This window comes from Paroedura picta, chromosome 7 (genome assembly GCF_049243985.1).
Source record: "Paroedura picta isolate Pp20150507F chromosome 7, Ppicta_v3.0, whole genome shotgun sequence".
Classification (NCBI taxonomy): domain Eukaryota; kingdom Metazoa; phylum Chordata; class Lepidosauria; order Squamata; family Gekkonidae; genus Paroedura; species Paroedura picta.
The window spans coordinates 59,680,567-59,699,715 of record NC_135375.1 but is presented as its reverse complement, the minus strand read 5'-3'; the positions used below and the strand labels follow the sequence as shown (position 1 = coordinate 59,699,715).

Genomic DNA, 19,149 nt, shown 5'->3' with positions numbered 1-19,149 from the left:
TGTAGGAAAAAATATCCTTAACAATATGCTATACATAGAAATTCATTTCTAATATTGTAGACTGTCATGCAAAAATATTTTCACTATGTACTGTCAGTAAAGCCTTCTGTGAAAAAGCAGTCTTATAATTCTAAAAGCACTTCATCATTTTTTCTCAGTGTTCCCTCAAATTTACAGTTTCTCTATTGAAAAAATCTTTTAAAAGATCTTTTAAAAGTTATTTGTATGGGTTTTTCCCCTCGGTCGTCCTATCTTCTTTGAGATGAAAAAAGGCAAGCCAAGCAACATCTTTGGACACTATTAGTGAAGAAGCTGACGGTCTGAATCTACTTCCCTTACTGTCTCTTCTTTCCATATGTACTCCTGGTCCTCTTCTGCTCATGACTTTTCCCCAGCATTTTATTTTTACAGTGTTACATCACCTCCATATACAAAAATACAACTAATAAAAAACCAAATAAAAAACTTCTACAGAATTAACAGGATTTGAACCGGTTCATTTTTGTCTCAAGAATATGGAAATATTCTACATTTAAGATAAAATTATAAAATTGATAAATATTAAAGGTATCTTTTCTTTGTAATGACTCGTTTATTCTCCCTTTATTCAACAAATTTGGGTAGTAAGTACATCAAGAGCACATAGGAATTCATCTTCAATCAATAGAGAGACTCTTTTTAAAAATATATATTAAATAATTTTAAAATCATTAATTTATAGGTATCTCCACATAAATCTGATATTTTATCAGAGTAAAAACAAGGTAAAAAAACTGGCCAAACTTACATCTGTTGAGCCGCTCTATAGGTATTCCAATTTTTATGCAATTGGCAGCCTCTAAAGTCTCTGGTAATGGTAAGTCTTCACACTTGGGGGGTTGGAGCTGCACCAGAATGTGTGGATTAGACCTAGCAATGTTGTATTCTTGCCTACAGAGGTCATTCTCCAGAACTTCACACTCGTCCCGACAGAGCTCTCTTGGTTTGGGTGTCCGAGAGTGTTCATCACACAGAGGAAACACAAAATGACAGAAAGATGGGATGGCAAACTGAGAGCACTGATCGGATAAATGGGTGGATGTACCAATCATAGTAAATGCAGCTGAAAAGAAAGAAATAAAGCAAAGTCAGTAATTAAAATCTGATTCAAGATAAATTAAATAATCCATTTGTTAATTTCACATTTTCCAGAGTCCTGTTGAAGAAAATTAACCTGCTTTAAACTAGTTTTTAGCACAGGATTAGCTGCAAGCCTCTAGGTGGGTCTTGGGAGACTTCCAGGAAATACAACTGATCTCCAGGCCACAGATATCAGTTCACCTGGGGAAACAATAGCAGCTTTGGAGGGCAGATTTTGTTGGAACATATCCTTCTGAAGCTCCTCCTGTTACCCAGCCCTCCCTAGGCTCCATCCCAATCCCTAATTAGCCTACATACAGTCACTTCAAACATCTATAAACATGCATGTTGGTGAAGTATACATCTATGCTCTTATTTCTGCAGTTTTAAAAAATAGCCCCTAACACTAGTGACTCCCGGGTCACTTCTCTGAGGACCTACCACTTAAAATCTCCTCTGTGTGTCTGCAGTAAGACTGTCCAGCCAACCTGTGGTTCTAAAAGTCACCTTCACTATAGCTCTTCTGCAGTTCCTGAACCTCCCCTTTATATGTTTCCTGAGCTACTAGTAGTTTCCAAAATATCATGTGAGGATTGCTACCATATGGTTCTTAATTTGTGGAGGGAAATGTACAGAGGAGAGGGATCAAGATGATTAGGTGATTGAAGCACCTTCCCTCTGAGGAAAGGCTGAAGAGTCATAGGACTTTTCAGTTTAGAAGAAAGACAAGACAGAGGTCTATAAAATTATGCATGGGGTAAAGAGAGTTAACAGAATTTTTTCTCCCCCTCCCAAAATATTAGAACTCAAGGGCATCCAATGAAGCTGATGGACAGTTCATTCAGGACAGACCAAAAGAAACACTACTTTACACAATGGTTAAAATGTGGACCTTACTGTCAGAGGATGTCATGATAGCCGCAGGAATAAAGAGTTCTAAAAGAGATTAGATAAATTCATGGAGGATAGGTCTTTCAGTGGCTACTAGTCATGGTGACTGAGGGGAACCTTCACACTGAGAGGCAATAAGCTTCTGAATGCCAGATCCAGGAGGCAACATACGGGGAAAGCCTTGGCCTCTATACCCTGTTATTGGTCATCCAAAAAACTGGTTAGCCTCTATGTAAGACAGGTGGATTATTGGTCTGATCGAGTAGTGCTCTTCTTATGTTCTTATCAGCATTGTTACTTTAATATTTTAATTTCTGAATTTCTTACAATAATTTCAGAAATGTGGGCAGTCTAGAAATCACCCCCAGGGCCTGGACAGCCTTCCAGCAAATCCAGGAAGTTCTGGGGTGATGAATGCATAGTGAATCATATAAAGAGGCATGAGGCACAAAATCAAATACATGATATTCCATAATTTTTCAGCACAAGCCCCAGACCATTTCCACATGGAGGGGTAAAATACGAGTGGCTTCCTGCTTGCAAATGCGGAATGGGAAATCTCGCATTTGCAGTTCTCCTTACAGGGAAACCCCTCCTGCATTTTCCCTCTGACCCATTGTGGCTTTTTGACTCCTGATGAGGCTGCAAGGGAAAACAAAACGAATTTCTCCTTCCACTCCTTGGCTTGACAATCACAGCAAGTCACCAATCACAGCACAGCAGTTATCTCATATACTGAAATTTTCATACACACACACATCTAGGTCCAATTTTTTTTAAAGCACTTCCATGCGGTAATGGCACAACACAGATGCATTGGAGAAACATCAGAACAATACCGTATCCCCCCTTTTAGAATTCTGTCTGGGTGGATTTCTGAGATGCTGAATATGGTCCCTGGAGCCCAAAAAGACATTTTGTGCTAACGGTTGGCTTTGAAATAGAGTGCTCAGACCCCTGTATGATCTGGAGAAGGCAGCCTGATCACCTGTCCCCCCTTTGCCAGCTCATTTCCCACCTCCAGACAATGCAAACGGTGCTGTTTTTGCCTGCCCGAGTTGTGAGAAGGCTGGACAGGTAACTGAAGCTCAAAAAGACATTTTTTTGTAAATGGCTGGCTTTAGAACAAGGTGCTCAGACCCCTGTGTGATTGGTAGAAAGATGCATGATCAACTGCCCTTCCTCTTCCCAGCTTATTTCCTACCTCCAGAAAACAGAAAAGGAGCTGTGTTCTGCCTGCATCATCCCAAAAAGACCATGGACACTTTAAAGAGATTGTATTTTACCTCTGATAATGTAGTTTTGAGGTTGTGCTGCAATAGGGACTGCATGATTAAAAAAGAAATTACTCTGAGCAGAAAATGGAGAGAGGGTGGGTGCAAGGGTAGGACAAAACTGCAGAGACTATCGTGCCTTTCCCCCTCCATACAGTCTTATCCCTGATTGCTCACTGATGGGATGCACAATTTAAGGTGGTAAATCCAGTTTTGGTGATTCCTGAAATCGTGAGTTAACAATGGCCAAATCGCGACCCAGCTACTGGATGCAGGTGACGTCATGTGGAGGGGCTCTAAATCCCATCAACATTCAAAGGCTATCCAGGAGCATATTTCTCAGGCGGAAATGGTCCCAGTATTAAGCCCCGGTAAATTTTCCCAATTAATTCACAGTGTCCTAAGAGGTTTCACACAATTATTATTCCTTCATTCACTTACAAAAAAAAATTAAATTACAGTTTTTGAAGAAATAATGAGAATTTCCAATGGAACGAGGGTATGACATATAAAGCTTACACTAATTTTGAGGTATTTGTTTATTGGATTTGTTACTTGCTGCTCCCAGACAAGATGGCTTTCAGCAGTTTACAGAGTAAAACCACACAATAAAACCCTGAATTACAAACAATCAATTTATAGTCATAAAAGAAGACCTAGGCAGCGAAGAAAGTACAACCCCCACCTCCACCCCTGCTCATTATATCCAATTTTCACTACCTAAGTTTTAAAGATTTACAATCACTTTTCCCTTCCTCTCCCCATAACAGGCATCTGGCAAGGGAGGTAGTTCTGAAAGATCTGTGACTGATCCAAGGTCACCCAGTAGGCTTCATGTGGATGAGTGGGGAATCAAACCCATTTCTCCAAATTACAGTCTGTCACTCTTAACCAGTACAGGACAGTGTCATAGAATAGGCCTGCAGATCCCTATTATTCCCATACTGCACATGAAATGCTGAACCAGAGATTGCAGCTTCCTTAGGGCTACCTATAAATGGCAGAATTAGATTTAAATTGGGGACTTCCTCCCAATTTGTAGTTCAGTCTCTTAGCACTATGCTGTACCAGCTCTTGTATATGTACTGATTTAGTTAAAATTTGCATCAGAATCAAGGAACTGAACTTTGCCTTTGGCATCTACCCAATGGCAGATGTTTTCTTCCTGTTACAACTTGTTGTATGCCGTTAGCTTGGTTGTCCACAATCTTCTAGCATGTTTTATTGCTTGGAATAACTTGTCATACCACACTGAATGTCTGGGTAGACAAAGGAAACATTAATGTGTCAGGTTCTCTCTCACTTAAGCTTTTTTGCCTAAGGCCACCAGTACAACAGCCTTTTTTCTAAAGTTTAACATTTTCCTTGACACCTCCTTTTATCCTTTCTATAAATTTTGAAACTTACCTCATAATGGATTTGACTCAATCGGAGGTAGTGTGCTTAGATCATCACTCAAGAAGCTGAAGAACTCCAAGACGACCTCAACAAACTGGTTGACTGGGTGACAATTTGGCAAATGAAGTGTTAAGGTGATGTGCAATGGGACAAAAATCCCAACTTCAGGTATAGGCTAATGGGGTCTGAACTTGCTGAAGTTGGGAGGGATAAAGATCTTGGGGTCATAGTAGATAGCTCAATGAAAGTGTCAACCCAGCGTGCTGTAGCATTGGGAAAAGGCAAAACTCTATGTTAGGGATTGTTAGGAAAGGAACCAAGAATAAACAGGTCAATATTATAATGCCCCCGTATATGCCTATGGTGCAGCATCATTTGGAATAGTGCATATAATTCTGGTCACTGTATCTCAAAAAAGAGCTGGAAGAAGTACAGAGGAGTGCGACCAAGAAGATAGGGGGTTGAACTATGTTTCCTATAAAGAAAAGTCTGAAGAGTCTAGGACTTTTAACTTTGGAACAGAGACAACTAAAGGAGGGAAATGACAGAGGTTAATAAAACAATGTATGGGGTGGAGAGAGTTGACAAGGGAAATTTTTCTCCCTCTCTTACAATACTAAAAGTTGTGGGCATCCAGTGAAGCTGATGGGCAGTAAGTTGAGGACAGACAAAAGGAATATTAGTTTATATAGAGAGTGATTAAAAAGTGGAATTTGTTGCTAGAGGATGTAGGGGTAGCAATGGCCGCAGGAATCATCAGCTTTACAGGGGGATTAGATAGATTCATGGAAGTCTGGGGGAACTTCCACATTCAGACCGATTATGCACGGGGTGGGGGAGAGGGCCAGGCCGACGCTCACATGGCAGTGGGGCAAATTCCTGCTTGTGCATGATATTGACGCTGGCCTGGCCCCCTCACAGCTGTGGCCTGCCTTAGGGATGCTGATGCTCCATGGCAAGGGAACATTGATTTTTTTGCGCTCCTTTTTTTGCTGCAACCACCATCAGTAGCCATGCTGGCCAGGTCCATGCACACAGGGAAGAGCCAGGCTCCTTCCCCACCTACAGTGTCCCAGCAGGGATAGAAAATCCCCCTTTTGGCTTCGTGATACCACAGAATAGAACAGGGTGTTTTAAAACCTTTCACAAAGGTGGGATTGCCTCTGACCCTCCTCTCCACCACCACTACAGAGAAACACGGCAGAACCTTTCCACTCTGGCTGGCATGCGTACACACCAAAATCCAGGGCGGACCATGTCTGGTGGGGAAAATCTTCCCCCACCAATGCATGAGAAGTGGCAGGGCATGCTGCCCCATGGCAAGAAACCAGCAGGAGCCTGGCATGGCCACCGCAGTGCATTAAAGGTCTCAGAGGCACTACACCTCTGAATCAGGTAGCATCCTCAGGGGAAGGCCTCAGCCTCTATGCCCTGCTATTGTCCATTCAGAGGCACTGCCTGGCCACTGTGTGAGACAAGATGCTGGACTAGATGGACTATTGGTCTGATACAGCAAGGCTTCTCTTATATTCTTAAAAGGAGAGTCACTTTGTGTAGTGGTTAAGAACAGCAGCCTCTCATCTGCAGTATCAACTTGATTTCCCACTCCTCCACATGCAGGCAGCTGGGTGACCTTGAGTCAGTTCTCTCAGAGCTCTTTCAGCCTCCCCTACCTCACAGGGTGTCTGTTTTGGGAAGAGAAAAGGTAGGTGATTATACATCATTTTAAGATTCCTTCAGATAGTAAAAAGTAGCTCTTAATTCCTGGTTAGTCAGGCTAGGTGTGACAGACAGGCTTGGCAACAAAAAAACCCCCCAGCTTTCTTCTTCTTCCTCTTTATCCTCCCTCTTCAGCATGACATACAGCAGCTCAGGAGAGAGAGGCACCCAGAGGAACACAAGTGATCAGGGAGAAAGAGGCATAAAATCATCACCACTCCCACTTGCTCCTTTCCAGGGAGACAGCCATAGTGCTGGAGTTAGCTGTAAATTCTCTTCTTTGAAGCCAGATTGCTCTCCTTCTGGGAGATGCCTAAGAGCTAGGATGAGTATGCAGAGGCTGAGTATGCAGAAATGTGAAGGGTTGTTAACGAGGTCAAGCACTGTACTGTAAGGTGACCAGATTTTAACATTGGTAAAGTGAGACACCATTGACCAGGGGGGTTCTTGATTAAAAATTTGGTCTATATGGAGCAATGCATAGAGTGCATAGAACGCAAAAATAGTATTGTAACATATATATTTTTACTTGCAACATAAGTACAATTTGCCAGGTACCCCCAGATGTCCTTCCAAACATGGGACAATCTGGTCACCTTACTTTACTTTTGTCTTGGGCATGGAAGCAGTAGCTCAAGGACTCCTTTAGTTTACCTGTCCTCTTGTCCCTGTGGCAGTAGCTGTTTCAAGGTGGGCAACACTTGTCATCAAATACCCTACAGGGAAACAGCCTCACTCACGTTCTGAGAAAAGAGGGCATGTGCCACATTAAGGAAGAGTGCTCTGAACAGCCACAGGTGGCATGCCAAAGAACCATATTGTTAAAATCAGTTCTGATCCTGCCATCTTTTCGTGTGGGATTTTGATTTTATTCTCAGGTAGCCTGTGGGGAGGCCTGAGTGACCTTGGCTAAATTCTTGTTCCTTCTCCCAGCATGCCTTGACCAGCTCCTAATAATTATTAATTCTCATATATAACTCTTCACGTTATTCATATTATTCAATAGGTTATTTATTCACACATATATTAGTTCAATGGTTAAGTTTTACTTATAGGTTAGCTACACAGCTACATAGTCATGTTTTCCCATATATTCATAGTAAACATATATACATACATATAATCATTCTAGTTTATAAAGGTACAAATAATAAAAGACTATATTAGTTTTTAGAATTGGGAAGCCCGGAGGGGATAACCGGGAAATTAGAATAAACAGCACTGGGGGGGGGGGGAATCTAACATGAACCTGGTGTTGTCCCATTCAGCACATTCCATCAGTTGGTTGTCATGGGAAGCATGAGGCCTACTTGTACCATAAAGGCCTGTGTTTAAGCTGTGCCTGTTTGGAACCTGATAAAGACCTAGGCATCAGCCATGGGGACTGGTCTCCACCATGGAAAATCTCCAATAAGTCCACTCATGTTCCATCGATTTTGATATATCAATGACATTTATACCTTATACCTTATATGATGTTATGTCTGGGCAGGATTAGAAAAGTTATTTAGCACATGGTTTGTTTTGGAAAACGTCTTCATCAATTGTTCTTGTGTCAAGAATTGCTGCTGACACCACTGTATTGATTCTTTAATAAACCTTTGTTTATGGAGGTCAAGATGGGCCAGCCAACATTCCTGACACAAATGTGGCTTCTGAGCCACTATTAGCAGACTACAATATATATAATTTAGTCCTCCTTAAACTATGGTAGTGGCAGAACTAAGTCTTTAAACCCAGATCAGCAGATACTTCTGAACACACTTGAACGTTCTTGCAAACAAAGGTGGGAGAGAACTGCTGTCAATAAATTCCATCCAAGGAGCAAAAGGCAGGCATTTATGCAAGAAATGCAGAACGTTTCCCTACCTACATCTTACCTTTCTGCAGCTCCAGACTCAGCTCTCCTATCAAGGTCTTCAGTATTGGAAGAAAAGCACTAGGGAACAGGGCTATGTAAATCAGTCAGTCATCGGCTGGTGTGAGTTTATTATCCTCTGTGCTCTATTCATTCCTGGAACAGGAACAAGCACCCCTTCCTTTCTACTGGTTTGCAACAGATCCAAGTTTAAGCATATTACCAGAATCAGAATCAGAGTACCTTTATTGGCATAAAAGCATATTACCATTGTGGACATCAGGGACCTTCCATAAGGCTGTAAGAATGTGGTGGAAGTAGAACATATAGGAAAAAGTAGACTGCAAAGGGAAGAAGCTGCAAAACAGTGAGGGCTATAATGGATGGCTGCAGTGGGAGAAGTGCTCCCCACCTCTTGAGTCTTGGCCAAGGAGCAAATATACCCACACTGGCAGAATTATTTCATTTCTCTATGCAAGTCGTGGAGAAGTATTAATTCAACTGACCTATATTGCAAACAAGAGTACTATTGATTTACCCCTGCAGTTACCCCTGCAGTTACTAAAGTAGTTTTACAAATCTCGGAATTACGCTGTATTCAGGTATATAGTAGTAATAGGCACTGGTCGCTTTACTTGGGAACATGAGGCAGGATAAACAGTATTTCAACAGTAATTGAACAGTTCCCAAGCATGCAAATGGAAGCACAAACAAAGAATATGTGTTTAAGCTTGGTGTGCTTCAGATTCTGCATAATACCTTTATTTGTTTGCAATGGTTGTAGCTGCACTAAAGAAAAAAGCATGAGAAGTCAACAAGGAATCTGACATCTCCTTATTATTACAGTAATCTGCACTAAAGATTATGATGAATGATGGAACACTTCAATCAATCATAAGCATGCTAGAGCTAGAAGGGCTAGAAAGAACGTCAGATAACAGCAATGCCAAAATAACTATTGAACTCACCACAAAAGAAATCAATGCACAGAGATACAAGAAAGTGAAGAAATTTCCATACGAAAGAAAGGAAGGAAGGAAGGAAGGAAGGAAGGAAGAACATAAGACACCTAATGTGACTGAAGCATGAAAAATGAATCACTGTGAACAAGAGAACCAAGAACAGAGAGGGACACAGACTGATAAGCCAAACATCACAATAGTCAACATGAGAGAAAATAGGTAAGGATAAGGGATAAAGATAATTTTAGAAATATTAGAACAAACCTTAGATAGAGCAGTACCATGTGAGCCGAGAGAGAGAGAGATGTATCAAAGATAAGCACCCAAACTCTTAATTTGCAGAGAAGATTGGAAGGTGTTTCTGCCAGCTGAGAGACAAAGAGTAAAGGTTGAGAAGAAAACATCTTTTACATACTGGGCTTTAAACAATACAGGCAGAAATAGCTGTGGATCAACTGAAAAGATTGAGTAGAACAGAATGAAAAGAGGAAAGAGAAAGACGGAGCTGGATAACATCAGCATGACTGTTACTAGAAGCCAAAAGAATCTGACTCGTGAGACTTCGGATACAAAGTCAGAACAGAGTTCAAGCAGAGAGGAGACAAAGAAAACATTAGCTTTTAAAAGAGATACAGGAATGAAATCCAGGTGGGAACAGTACTATCAAATCCCCAAAAGCTAATATACAGAATGTGATTAACTGAAACAAGTGTGGACAGTAAGAGAAAAAGAAGGCACATATGTCACCGCATAAAGACAACCACTAGAGATTGCATGAGGGTTGCCAGTCTCCAGTTGGGACCTAGAAATCTCCTGGAATTGCAACTGATCTCCAGATAACAAAGATCAGTTCTCCAAGAGAAAATGGCTGCTTTGGACTCTGTGGCATTATACCCACTGATCCCTCCCCTTCCCAAACCCTGAAGCTTCATCCCCACCCCAAATCTTCAGGAATTTTCCTGCCCAGAGTTGGCAACCCTAGATTACATTCCAATCACTCTCAGCATAACATAATACAAAGGAGGAGGATTGCAGAACCAGACACTGCAAGTGAGATTAAAACAGGACACAGCAGAAGCAGCAGTGCTTACAACACAGTGATAGAAAACTCAATCAGAAGCACAAATGGCAGATTTAAAGGAAGACGAAACAGACACTTGGAAATGTTTTCTAAAGGACCTCAGTAACAAGTAAGATTGCAAACATGTAAGTGCAGTCAGTGGAGCTTTGGCCTACTTGGAAGTCTGCAGATTAAATGCATTTCAGTCCAGCATAGACTGAATTGTGGAGGGTAGTTCCAGATGAGTATTTGTACAGGAACTCACACCTTGACTATCAGCCAGAGGGCCAATCTCTGCATTTCCCACAGTTTAGGATGGAAAGGCCCATCTCTGCATTTCCTACAGCCTCATCTTCAAGCAGTAGCTTGACAGATACTTATCAAAGATGCTTGAGGCTGATTCTGTACTAAGCGGGGGGGGGGGGGGGGTTGGACTAGATTGACTGTGTGGCCCCTTCCAACTCTATGATTCTGTGAGTTTAGGAAGGATGGCTGTGTGTAACTGCAATACGCAGAATGCATTAGCTAGTTACTCACTATCAAGGAATAGCAAAGTGTATCATATGCTGCTGCTTTCAAGGGAATTTGAGAGATTATATCAAGTCTTTTGCTCATGGCTATAGAAAGATACTCACCATTTAGGGACCCAGAAGTCATGAACACAGCATATCATGATACTGAATGTTTGTCAGAATCATAGACCGAGTCATCAGAAGAAGCCACTTCTAGCCTATGGAACCCGGGAACTGACATGACCCCTCGATATAGTCACTGACATTTTTTACTTCAGCTTACTTACTCTTAATTTTATAATTTCTCAGAATTTACTGCACTTGTCAGGTAAACCAGCACATCACTAAAATGAAAGCTGAATTTAACAGGCATACATCCCATGGAAGATGGTAAGGAGCCATGTGCCATCTGCCAGCACACTGCAAAATCTTGCCTGTTCATTAGAGGAGGATTAAGACCACTAGAGGCCATAAGCACTGAAAAGATTATGGTGCCCCTGTCAGGCATAATTCACAATTCAAAAGTACACCAAAGATTTGTTGGAAAGAATGTGATATATATATATTACATTTTTTCCAACAAATCTTATTTCTTAGTGTCCTTCTTTTCTGATGCCCTAAACACATGCTTAAGCTGCCTGTTGGGTGTTCTGGGACTGCTGTTCACTCACAGTCTGCCAGGGAAGCCAAAGACCAGGGTAATAGCTGAGTGAACTAAAGCCATCTCTCCACAAGCTGCTGTATCAGGGAAGCATACTTGTTCAGTTTTAATGGATCCACAAAACAACACACAACTGCAAAACCCCTGATGGGGCCTGCACTAAGATCAGCTCTCCCATCCACACATGACTTCCAGCCCATCATTCTTCAAATTCTGGCAGCCAAAGCCTCAAGTTAAGCAGAGACAACTGTTTATGACCAGAGTTCTTCAAAGTACATACATAGGCATGGCAATATCAGGTGACTGGTATTTGATGATAATAGCAGTGTGTCCAGAATCACAAACATAATATATTGGAACATTAACAGGAAACAAGTCCCAGCACAACAAAAAACATACAAGGACTAAACAAATAACCTGGAGTGATTCAGAAGGACAATCTGGACTTGTTCCACAAGTGATACTGTTAAATGTAACATTTCTGGCAAATGCATACTACCCCAACTGGGCACCTAATTAATTAGAACCCATGTGCCTTCTGCAAAGTTTTATGCTGAGGGATTGAAGAATGAAGAGCAAAGCAATATAGATTGTGTTGTTTTAAAACCAATGCCAGAGATACTTTAGCAAGAGAAAGGATCAGATAACTGACAATCTGGGAAGGAATACAATGCAGGCTGAACCTCCTTAAGGCTACTGGCCTCAAACATTGAAACAGGAGGAAATAAGGAAAAGGAGAAAGTGAAAGATTTGTTAAGACAGAAGAAGTTAGAAGAATGAAAGTAGCATTAAGAGGAGAAATGATTCTCAAACAAAATTTCTTATTTGGACAGTAGGTGTCACCACATTCCACTTCCAGAATGACAAATTTCACTGGCTGAAGGTAAAAGCAATCCAAAAGCTGTCTGGAGAAGGCAGGATTGCAACTAAGGCGTGGAAGTCACTTGATAAAGGAATATGTATCTCACTGACCTTCAGTAACTTAAGTCACAAGGAAGGCACATACAATCCATGTACTATGTACACTTGATTTTTCTTTAAATGTGTGTTGCGTAATTCTCATGTTCCATTGAATGTATACAAATTTATCCAATTAGTGTTCCCCTAATCTTCCTTCAAAAATAAAAAATACTTGCCCTTTTACTTACAAGAATACGGGGAAATTTGCAAGCAGTTTCTTTCACCTGGTTGGCTCTTAAAGGATGGGAGCAGGAGAACTTCAAAGTTGATTCCTGTCCTGAATCAGTTAACTCTTTGCTGGCCAAGCTTATATCAGATATACTCTCTTTCATAACATTCTCTCCTTTCATGAGCTACATTTATGCTTTTTTTTTTTTGGGGGGGGGGTGTTAACCTTTTGTGTCTGGGATCATGGGAAGAAAAAAGCACTCAGATTTAGTTAGCATGGAACCGGAAGGGATAATTGCAAACCACTATGCTAGAACTTGCCTGAGCACTCCAAGGAATCAGTCTCCATTCACTTTCTTCCCCTCCCATTTGGAATTACAGGTAAAAGACCTGAAGGTGGCATGATGCCCGGGTAGGTTTAATACCTCAGAATCTCTCATGGCAGAAAAAAAGAAGTTTGCACAGAGTAAAAAAGCCAGAGAATTTTTCTGTCTTTTTCTTTTATGTTATAAAATTAATATATTCTTGAAAAAAGCCAAAAAATATTATATCCAAGTAGTCTTATACTCTGCCACCTCAAAGCCTTTTGAGGAATTCTAAGCATCTGAAATAAGACAAAACTTGTTTTTAATTGTCATGTTTGCAAAACAGGTGAAGGAAGTTCTGGATATGAATTCACTACACAACAACCAGGTATATCTACTTGTATGAGCTTCTAGGTTGTCACGTGTGCAAGTCTGCCATCTGTAGTGTCAGTAACTCAAGTACTAATTCAGTACATCTACTCTGTATATGCACCCTGCTTTTCCAAGTAGCTTTGAATCCTGCTCCACACTCTTCCTCACGTTTATCTCTTGAGTTACAAATAAGGGATACATCAGATGATTATAAACAAACCCCTGTTTGCTGAATAGCTGATGGCATGCCATGATACTGAAGTCTGATATGTATATTAGCTTCCCAAACTGCCAAATCATGGCTGTACCCTGTGGGTGTCTTAAATAAGTGTTCTGAGCTCCCAAAGCATGGCTAATACTCCTCTAAGAATTTAAAAATTAGCACCAAAACATGAGATTAAAGTTCTTCAGGGAAACAGACCTCAGAAAATAATATTTGCGCACAGAGAGATGCAATGTGATAGTCTTTGTTTTATTGTTCACATATTTTAGCAACTTTTAAATTATTTATGTATAAAATTACACTTTGTATTGGTCTAAATGACCATTAATAATAAAGATTGATCAGCATTTTATAAAGATGATGTGTCACCATTTTCCGAGCTTTCTTTTCATACACTGAAAACCTGACTTCTGTTCAGATGTGACTTTTGGGAAAGAATTCAAAGCACGAGGGTTCCAGCTCAGCATTATTGTCACTGACCCAAGCTGTGCAATGATATCTCAGATATTTATTTTGTAGCTGGCTTAATCTTTCTTACTGGCATTAATGAGGTCATGGTCTAGAATTTGAAAACCTGGTTTTGCCAGATAATGCTATGCAGGGCAGATATAATTTTTCTGTTCTGAATAGCAATTAATGGTAAGGCTGGAATTTAAAGTTTACAGCAGTTCTTATGTAACTGACATTCAAAACTCTGACAGAAGGAATCCTAAGAAGATCTATTCTACTCAGGTAGCATTCTTAGGATTGCACTGTAAATAATGTCTAAGAATGACACGATTCACTTTTTCTGACTTGACTTCCAATATGGCCTGCTGGTGCTCTTCATATCCTTAGGGCTTCTTATCATAACATTCCTAGAGATGGGCTGGCTGCACAAATATACAACAGCTAAGCAGTAGGTTTTAATTAAAGTACCAATAAGAGTATAGTAAGGACAGAAAAAAATGCAATACAGAGTTTGAAATAAATAAGTCAATCATTGTGGAATGTTGGGACAATTTTTTAAAAGCCCAACAACCAAATATTTTGTAAGTTTTGGAATTGTGGGTTTAGGATGGGTACAAACCAAGAAGGATTTCAGAAGGCTTCATTTTGCATACAATTTTATTTGTTTCTTATTAGGGTATTTACCTCTCATGTCTATTCCCATCACAAGTGCTACCTTTTTAGCTCTTATTTTCAATTCCTTTTTATCACATGAAACTAATATCTGTCAATAGAAAGTCTCCACTAAATGCTCATTTGCATCATTACTAAGCTGTATCTCAAACTTACTTCTGATTCTCATATGGGATGTGCACAGTTACATTTATAGGGCTCCAGAACACCTAGCCTCAATGATCCATGTGATGGTCACCTTCTGTAACTCCTCTACATAGGCCTACCTTTGACCTTCACAACGTGGTTGCTTCAGTCCTTACAAGCAGTGGTCCCCAATCTTTTTCGGGCCGGGGACCGGGGAAGGAGAGGGAGGCATGCCCGCCAGTGCGCTGGCACCTGCGCCTCCCCCTCACAGCGCGGTGCTCACTATCCCGAGAGTGTTGCGCTGTGGGGGAGAGGTGCATGCGCCGGCACACCAGCGGGCACAAATGTGCAGGCATCGCAACTACGCACCTGCGCGTTTGCGCCCGCACCTTCCCCCCCTGGCAGCATAGCGCTCGCTGCGCTGCCAGAGGGGAGGAAGGCATGCCCACTGGTGCGCTGGTGCCCACGTCTCCCCCCCCCCACTGTGGCCCTGTACCAAGGGCTGCACGGCCTGGTACCGGTTTGCGGCCCGGGGGTTGGGGAACACTGCTTATGAGGACCCCATGGAGAGCACATATTCAACTGATTCTCCAGCAGCTGCATTGGTTATGCATTGAATTTTGGATCAAGTTTAAGGTATCAGGTTCCATCTTTGAAGTCTTATGAGCTCTACAAATTCCAACCTACTGATAGTCCCCTGCTCCAAAGAAGTTCATTTGGCTTCAACCACAGCCAGGGCTCCAGGCTGGTGGAACGAGTTTCCAGAAGGGGCCCATCCCCTGTCCACCTTCCTTACCATCTGAAGTCTAGATACAATATCATGCCAAAATCTCTCTGACCTATGTGGCCAGAGACAAAGCACTCTATAGGGTTCTCAGTTTAAATTTTAAACTGTTGTTTATGAATGTATTTATATCTCTTTGTATATGTTTTATTGTTGTCAGCCATCCCATTGCCATGGAGGGGTGGCCAATAAATCCAAATAATAATAATTGTATGCAATGTTATTTCAAAAATAGTCTGAAATGGGAGTAATTCTGCAAATGATGGCACTGTTAGTCACTCAGTCTTCCAATTGCACCAGGATGCTGTTGGACTCAGTCACTGAGATAATCTGACATTTCCAACTCAGAGATACACTTTCCAGAAACCTTACTATTTACAGTGTATTGATGGTGCAAGAACTTGAATTGAATATCTGATGTAGTAGGTGAAGACTTGTCCATATTATCCAGCTTGTAATGCAATGAGTCAGATTGCTTTGCCAAAGCTAAAAATCCATGGGCAACATATTAGGATTATATGTTTTCATGGCCACTTGGTTAAATATGTTTGTTTCTTTTTACTTTTCTTGGTTTCAGTTCCACCTTATTTAACAAAGCACTAGGGTCATCAGCTGGACAGTCATATCTTGAGATACTTGGCTGCAGCTGCCATGAAGACTGCTGAATGCAAAGAGCAGAAGATCAAACTCCTTCCAAATAATAGGATTCTACAATACATCGATCCATTTCCCAAGGATCAACCTACAAACTCTGTACTGCTGAACATCAGGACTGAACAATAAATATTTCTTAGAGGTGTCTACAAACCAGAAATCTCCAAATACTTAAGCACATGAAGAAACAGTCTACAAAGTAAAGATGATATCTCCAGTGTACAATCTGATTTGGAATGTTTTATACCCATACACACAATGAATGTGACATTCTGAGTATAATTATAATCATGATGCCCAGTAGTAGAAAATAAAGCAATGAGAAACCATCCCCTGAAGAGATCTTGCAGTAACAGAACTGAATTTATAAGCAACCCATTGCACAATAAATTCCTCCAGACAAACAAGATCCATTGGGGCTTCCACCAGATGACTACTTGCAAGTACTACACCAGAGGACAACAACAGATTTGTCCTATGTTGTAGCTTTTAAAGGCTTTTTTGTTTGTTTTTAGGGTATTAAAATGGAGTTTAATATTCTGCACAAAATGCAAAAGGAGGAGAGAGGTATGCAGGCTTACCAGTAATCCGGTTTTCAATTTCTCCTTGCATTTGAAGGGAGTCCACATAAATGGTTCGGTTTCCAATTATTCGAGCACAAGCAACTCCCCTGTATGGTTGGCAAAACCCATCTTCATGGTGATCTTCCCTGAAAAAAAGATAAATGAAGAGCTTGGCAAGTAGATCTGCAGATGTCAGTGTGTCCTTGATGAATTTTAAAGAACTATTTATTTTCCAGGGGCAGGGGGAAGAGATATGGTAAAGCTGACATTTTTTATTCCTCCAGACACTGCTCTCTGACCTGTTTTACTTAGCAGTGCTTTTGAAGCAATAAATGCACCAAGGTTTTTTTTAAGGGGGGATTTCCACAATGTAAAAACAAGAATTATAGTAGAAATCCTATGCTAATGATAATGAGATGTGACAGGTGATTCTACTAAAAAGCTGTTCTACCAAGACAGCAATATGTATCATGTTGCGAATTATAATATATTGCTGGCATCTAAAGGCAGGCTAGACAATTAGGGGAGCAGTCGTTTCTTTTCTCCCACCTCCTCCTCCAATTCTTCATTTCCTGCAGGGAACAGCAAAACAGGTCTTGCCAAGATTTAATTAAAATATGGCAAAATTCTGAACTATGACTTAGATAAACACAAAGCAATAAGGGCATAACCCCCCCCCCCCTTAAACCTAGTGCCAAAATCCTTTTTCTACCACAAAACTGAATGTATCAGCTGGATTTATGTTTCAGTTTTGGATTGAACTATTTTTTTAGTTTTAACAAGATCATTATTTATTCCTTCATTTATTTAAATTTCTTAGGCTTATATACTGAACTCCCAACAAATCGCCTCTGGGCAGATCACAAAATCATCAATTAAACCATCCACAATATAGTTTACAATTAAACTATTATTTACAATTACTACTAATATAGCTAATTCTTAACATGGCCCCATTTGAAGATTCTTAAATCCAGACACTGGATCCATGAACAGAGAAAACAGATCTTTCTATAAATCAGAAACAGCCGAATGTTTGAGGGAAAAAGAGGGAAATCTTTAAAACGATACACTGGGGGCTAACCCCTCTTATAATAGAAAAAGCACTTGTAGGTTTAAGAAACAAATGCCCTCAATGGCCATTGCTAGGCAATCTTTACAGTATTGTTCCCTTTCAAGCTTTGGTTTCTGTCTGCAAAAGGTGGGGGTGGGAGATAGGCCCAGGGCCCATTCCAGGGATATTTTAGACCTTGAGGGAAGACTCATAAGGGCCAAGGGCATTGACAACCGCAGGCAACTTGCTACCATGCAACTTGCATATCTGTCTGTTTACAACTGTTCAACAGCAACCACCTACATAAAGCAATATGATATAGTGGTTAGTTGTTTTTCTAAAAAAATATTATTTGATTTATTGACTGATACTCCTGGGCCAAGCTGCCTCATGGTGGTTTACAATAAGCCCCAATAAACATCAGTAAAATTACAAATTATAAAATCCCCTGGCAGCATAACTCCATTCTATTCCCTCTCAAATCAATAGTCCATCATGGGCCAAAGAGCCCTACTCCAGCATGCACTGCCTGCTGACCTCAGGGGGGGGGGTACCTTCTGCCCTAAGTGAATAAGATCTGAGCTACCCAGGTTTGAATCTCCACTCTACCCTGAAATCTCACTAGGTAACTTGGGGCCAGTCACACAGTCTCAGGCTGACATAACCCATAGGATAAAAGAGAGGAGTGGAGAATTATATAAATTACTTTGGTTCTCCGTTGGGCAGAAAGGTAGGGTACATAGAATATAAAATCATAGACTTGGAATGGGCCTTACTGGCTATCTAGTCTAACTCCCTGCTCCATGCAGGATCAGCCTAATATATCCAGGATAGGTATCTGTCCACTGCTTGAAGACTGCCAGTGAGGAGGAAGTCACAACCTCCTTAGGCAGTCAATTCCATCTCTTTAGGCAGTCAATATATGAAATAAATAAATAAATAATATAGCTAAAGACTGGGGGCAGATAAAAGGTAGAGTGAGTAGTAAGAGGAAAAGTTGAAGATATGGAGGCTGCCAGGTGGAAAGAGTGTAGGGAGAGGGATACAGAGGAAAATGAGATGCCCCCTGCAAGTCCTTGCTGATTCTCCACCTTGCCATTAGGCCCAACCTGAAGACTGGCACCACATAACTAGGCCAGATTTTTCCCAGGGAAGGGCTGCCAGGAGCAGGGAAGGAAAAAAATGCTGAAGATGGGAAGGGGTGCCTGCATACGTGCGTAGAACGGCGGCCATGCCTCCCTTCCCCTGCGGTGCGGCACTGGCTGCGATAGGCAGGAACAGCCACATTGGCAGCCGCATCGCACAACCCTAGTTATTGTCCCTTCTCTGTAGGCTAAATTCTGGCATTTGCTGCTACTATTTTT

General features: G+C 41.1%; 1 protein-coding gene across 3 annotated transcripts in view; it reads right to left on the bottom strand.

Moving 5' to 3' along the window:
- The window catches only part of ROR2 (receptor tyrosine kinase like orphan receptor 2), a 161,347-nt gene that overhangs the window by 7,517 nt on the left and 134,681 nt on the right, over nucleotides 1-19,149 (bottom strand). For all 3 annotated transcript variants that reach the window (XM_077344481.1, XM_077344483.1, XM_077344482.1), the window contains exons 5-6: nucleotides 16,750-16,877; nucleotides 788-1,102 (exon numbers count right to left, since the gene is read on the bottom strand). In XM_077344481.1, coding sequence (XP_077200596.1) covers nucleotides 788-1,102; nucleotides 16,750-16,877 — 443 coding nt within the window. The remainder of the gene's footprint in view (nucleotides 1-787; nucleotides 1,103-16,749; nucleotides 16,878-19,149) is intronic.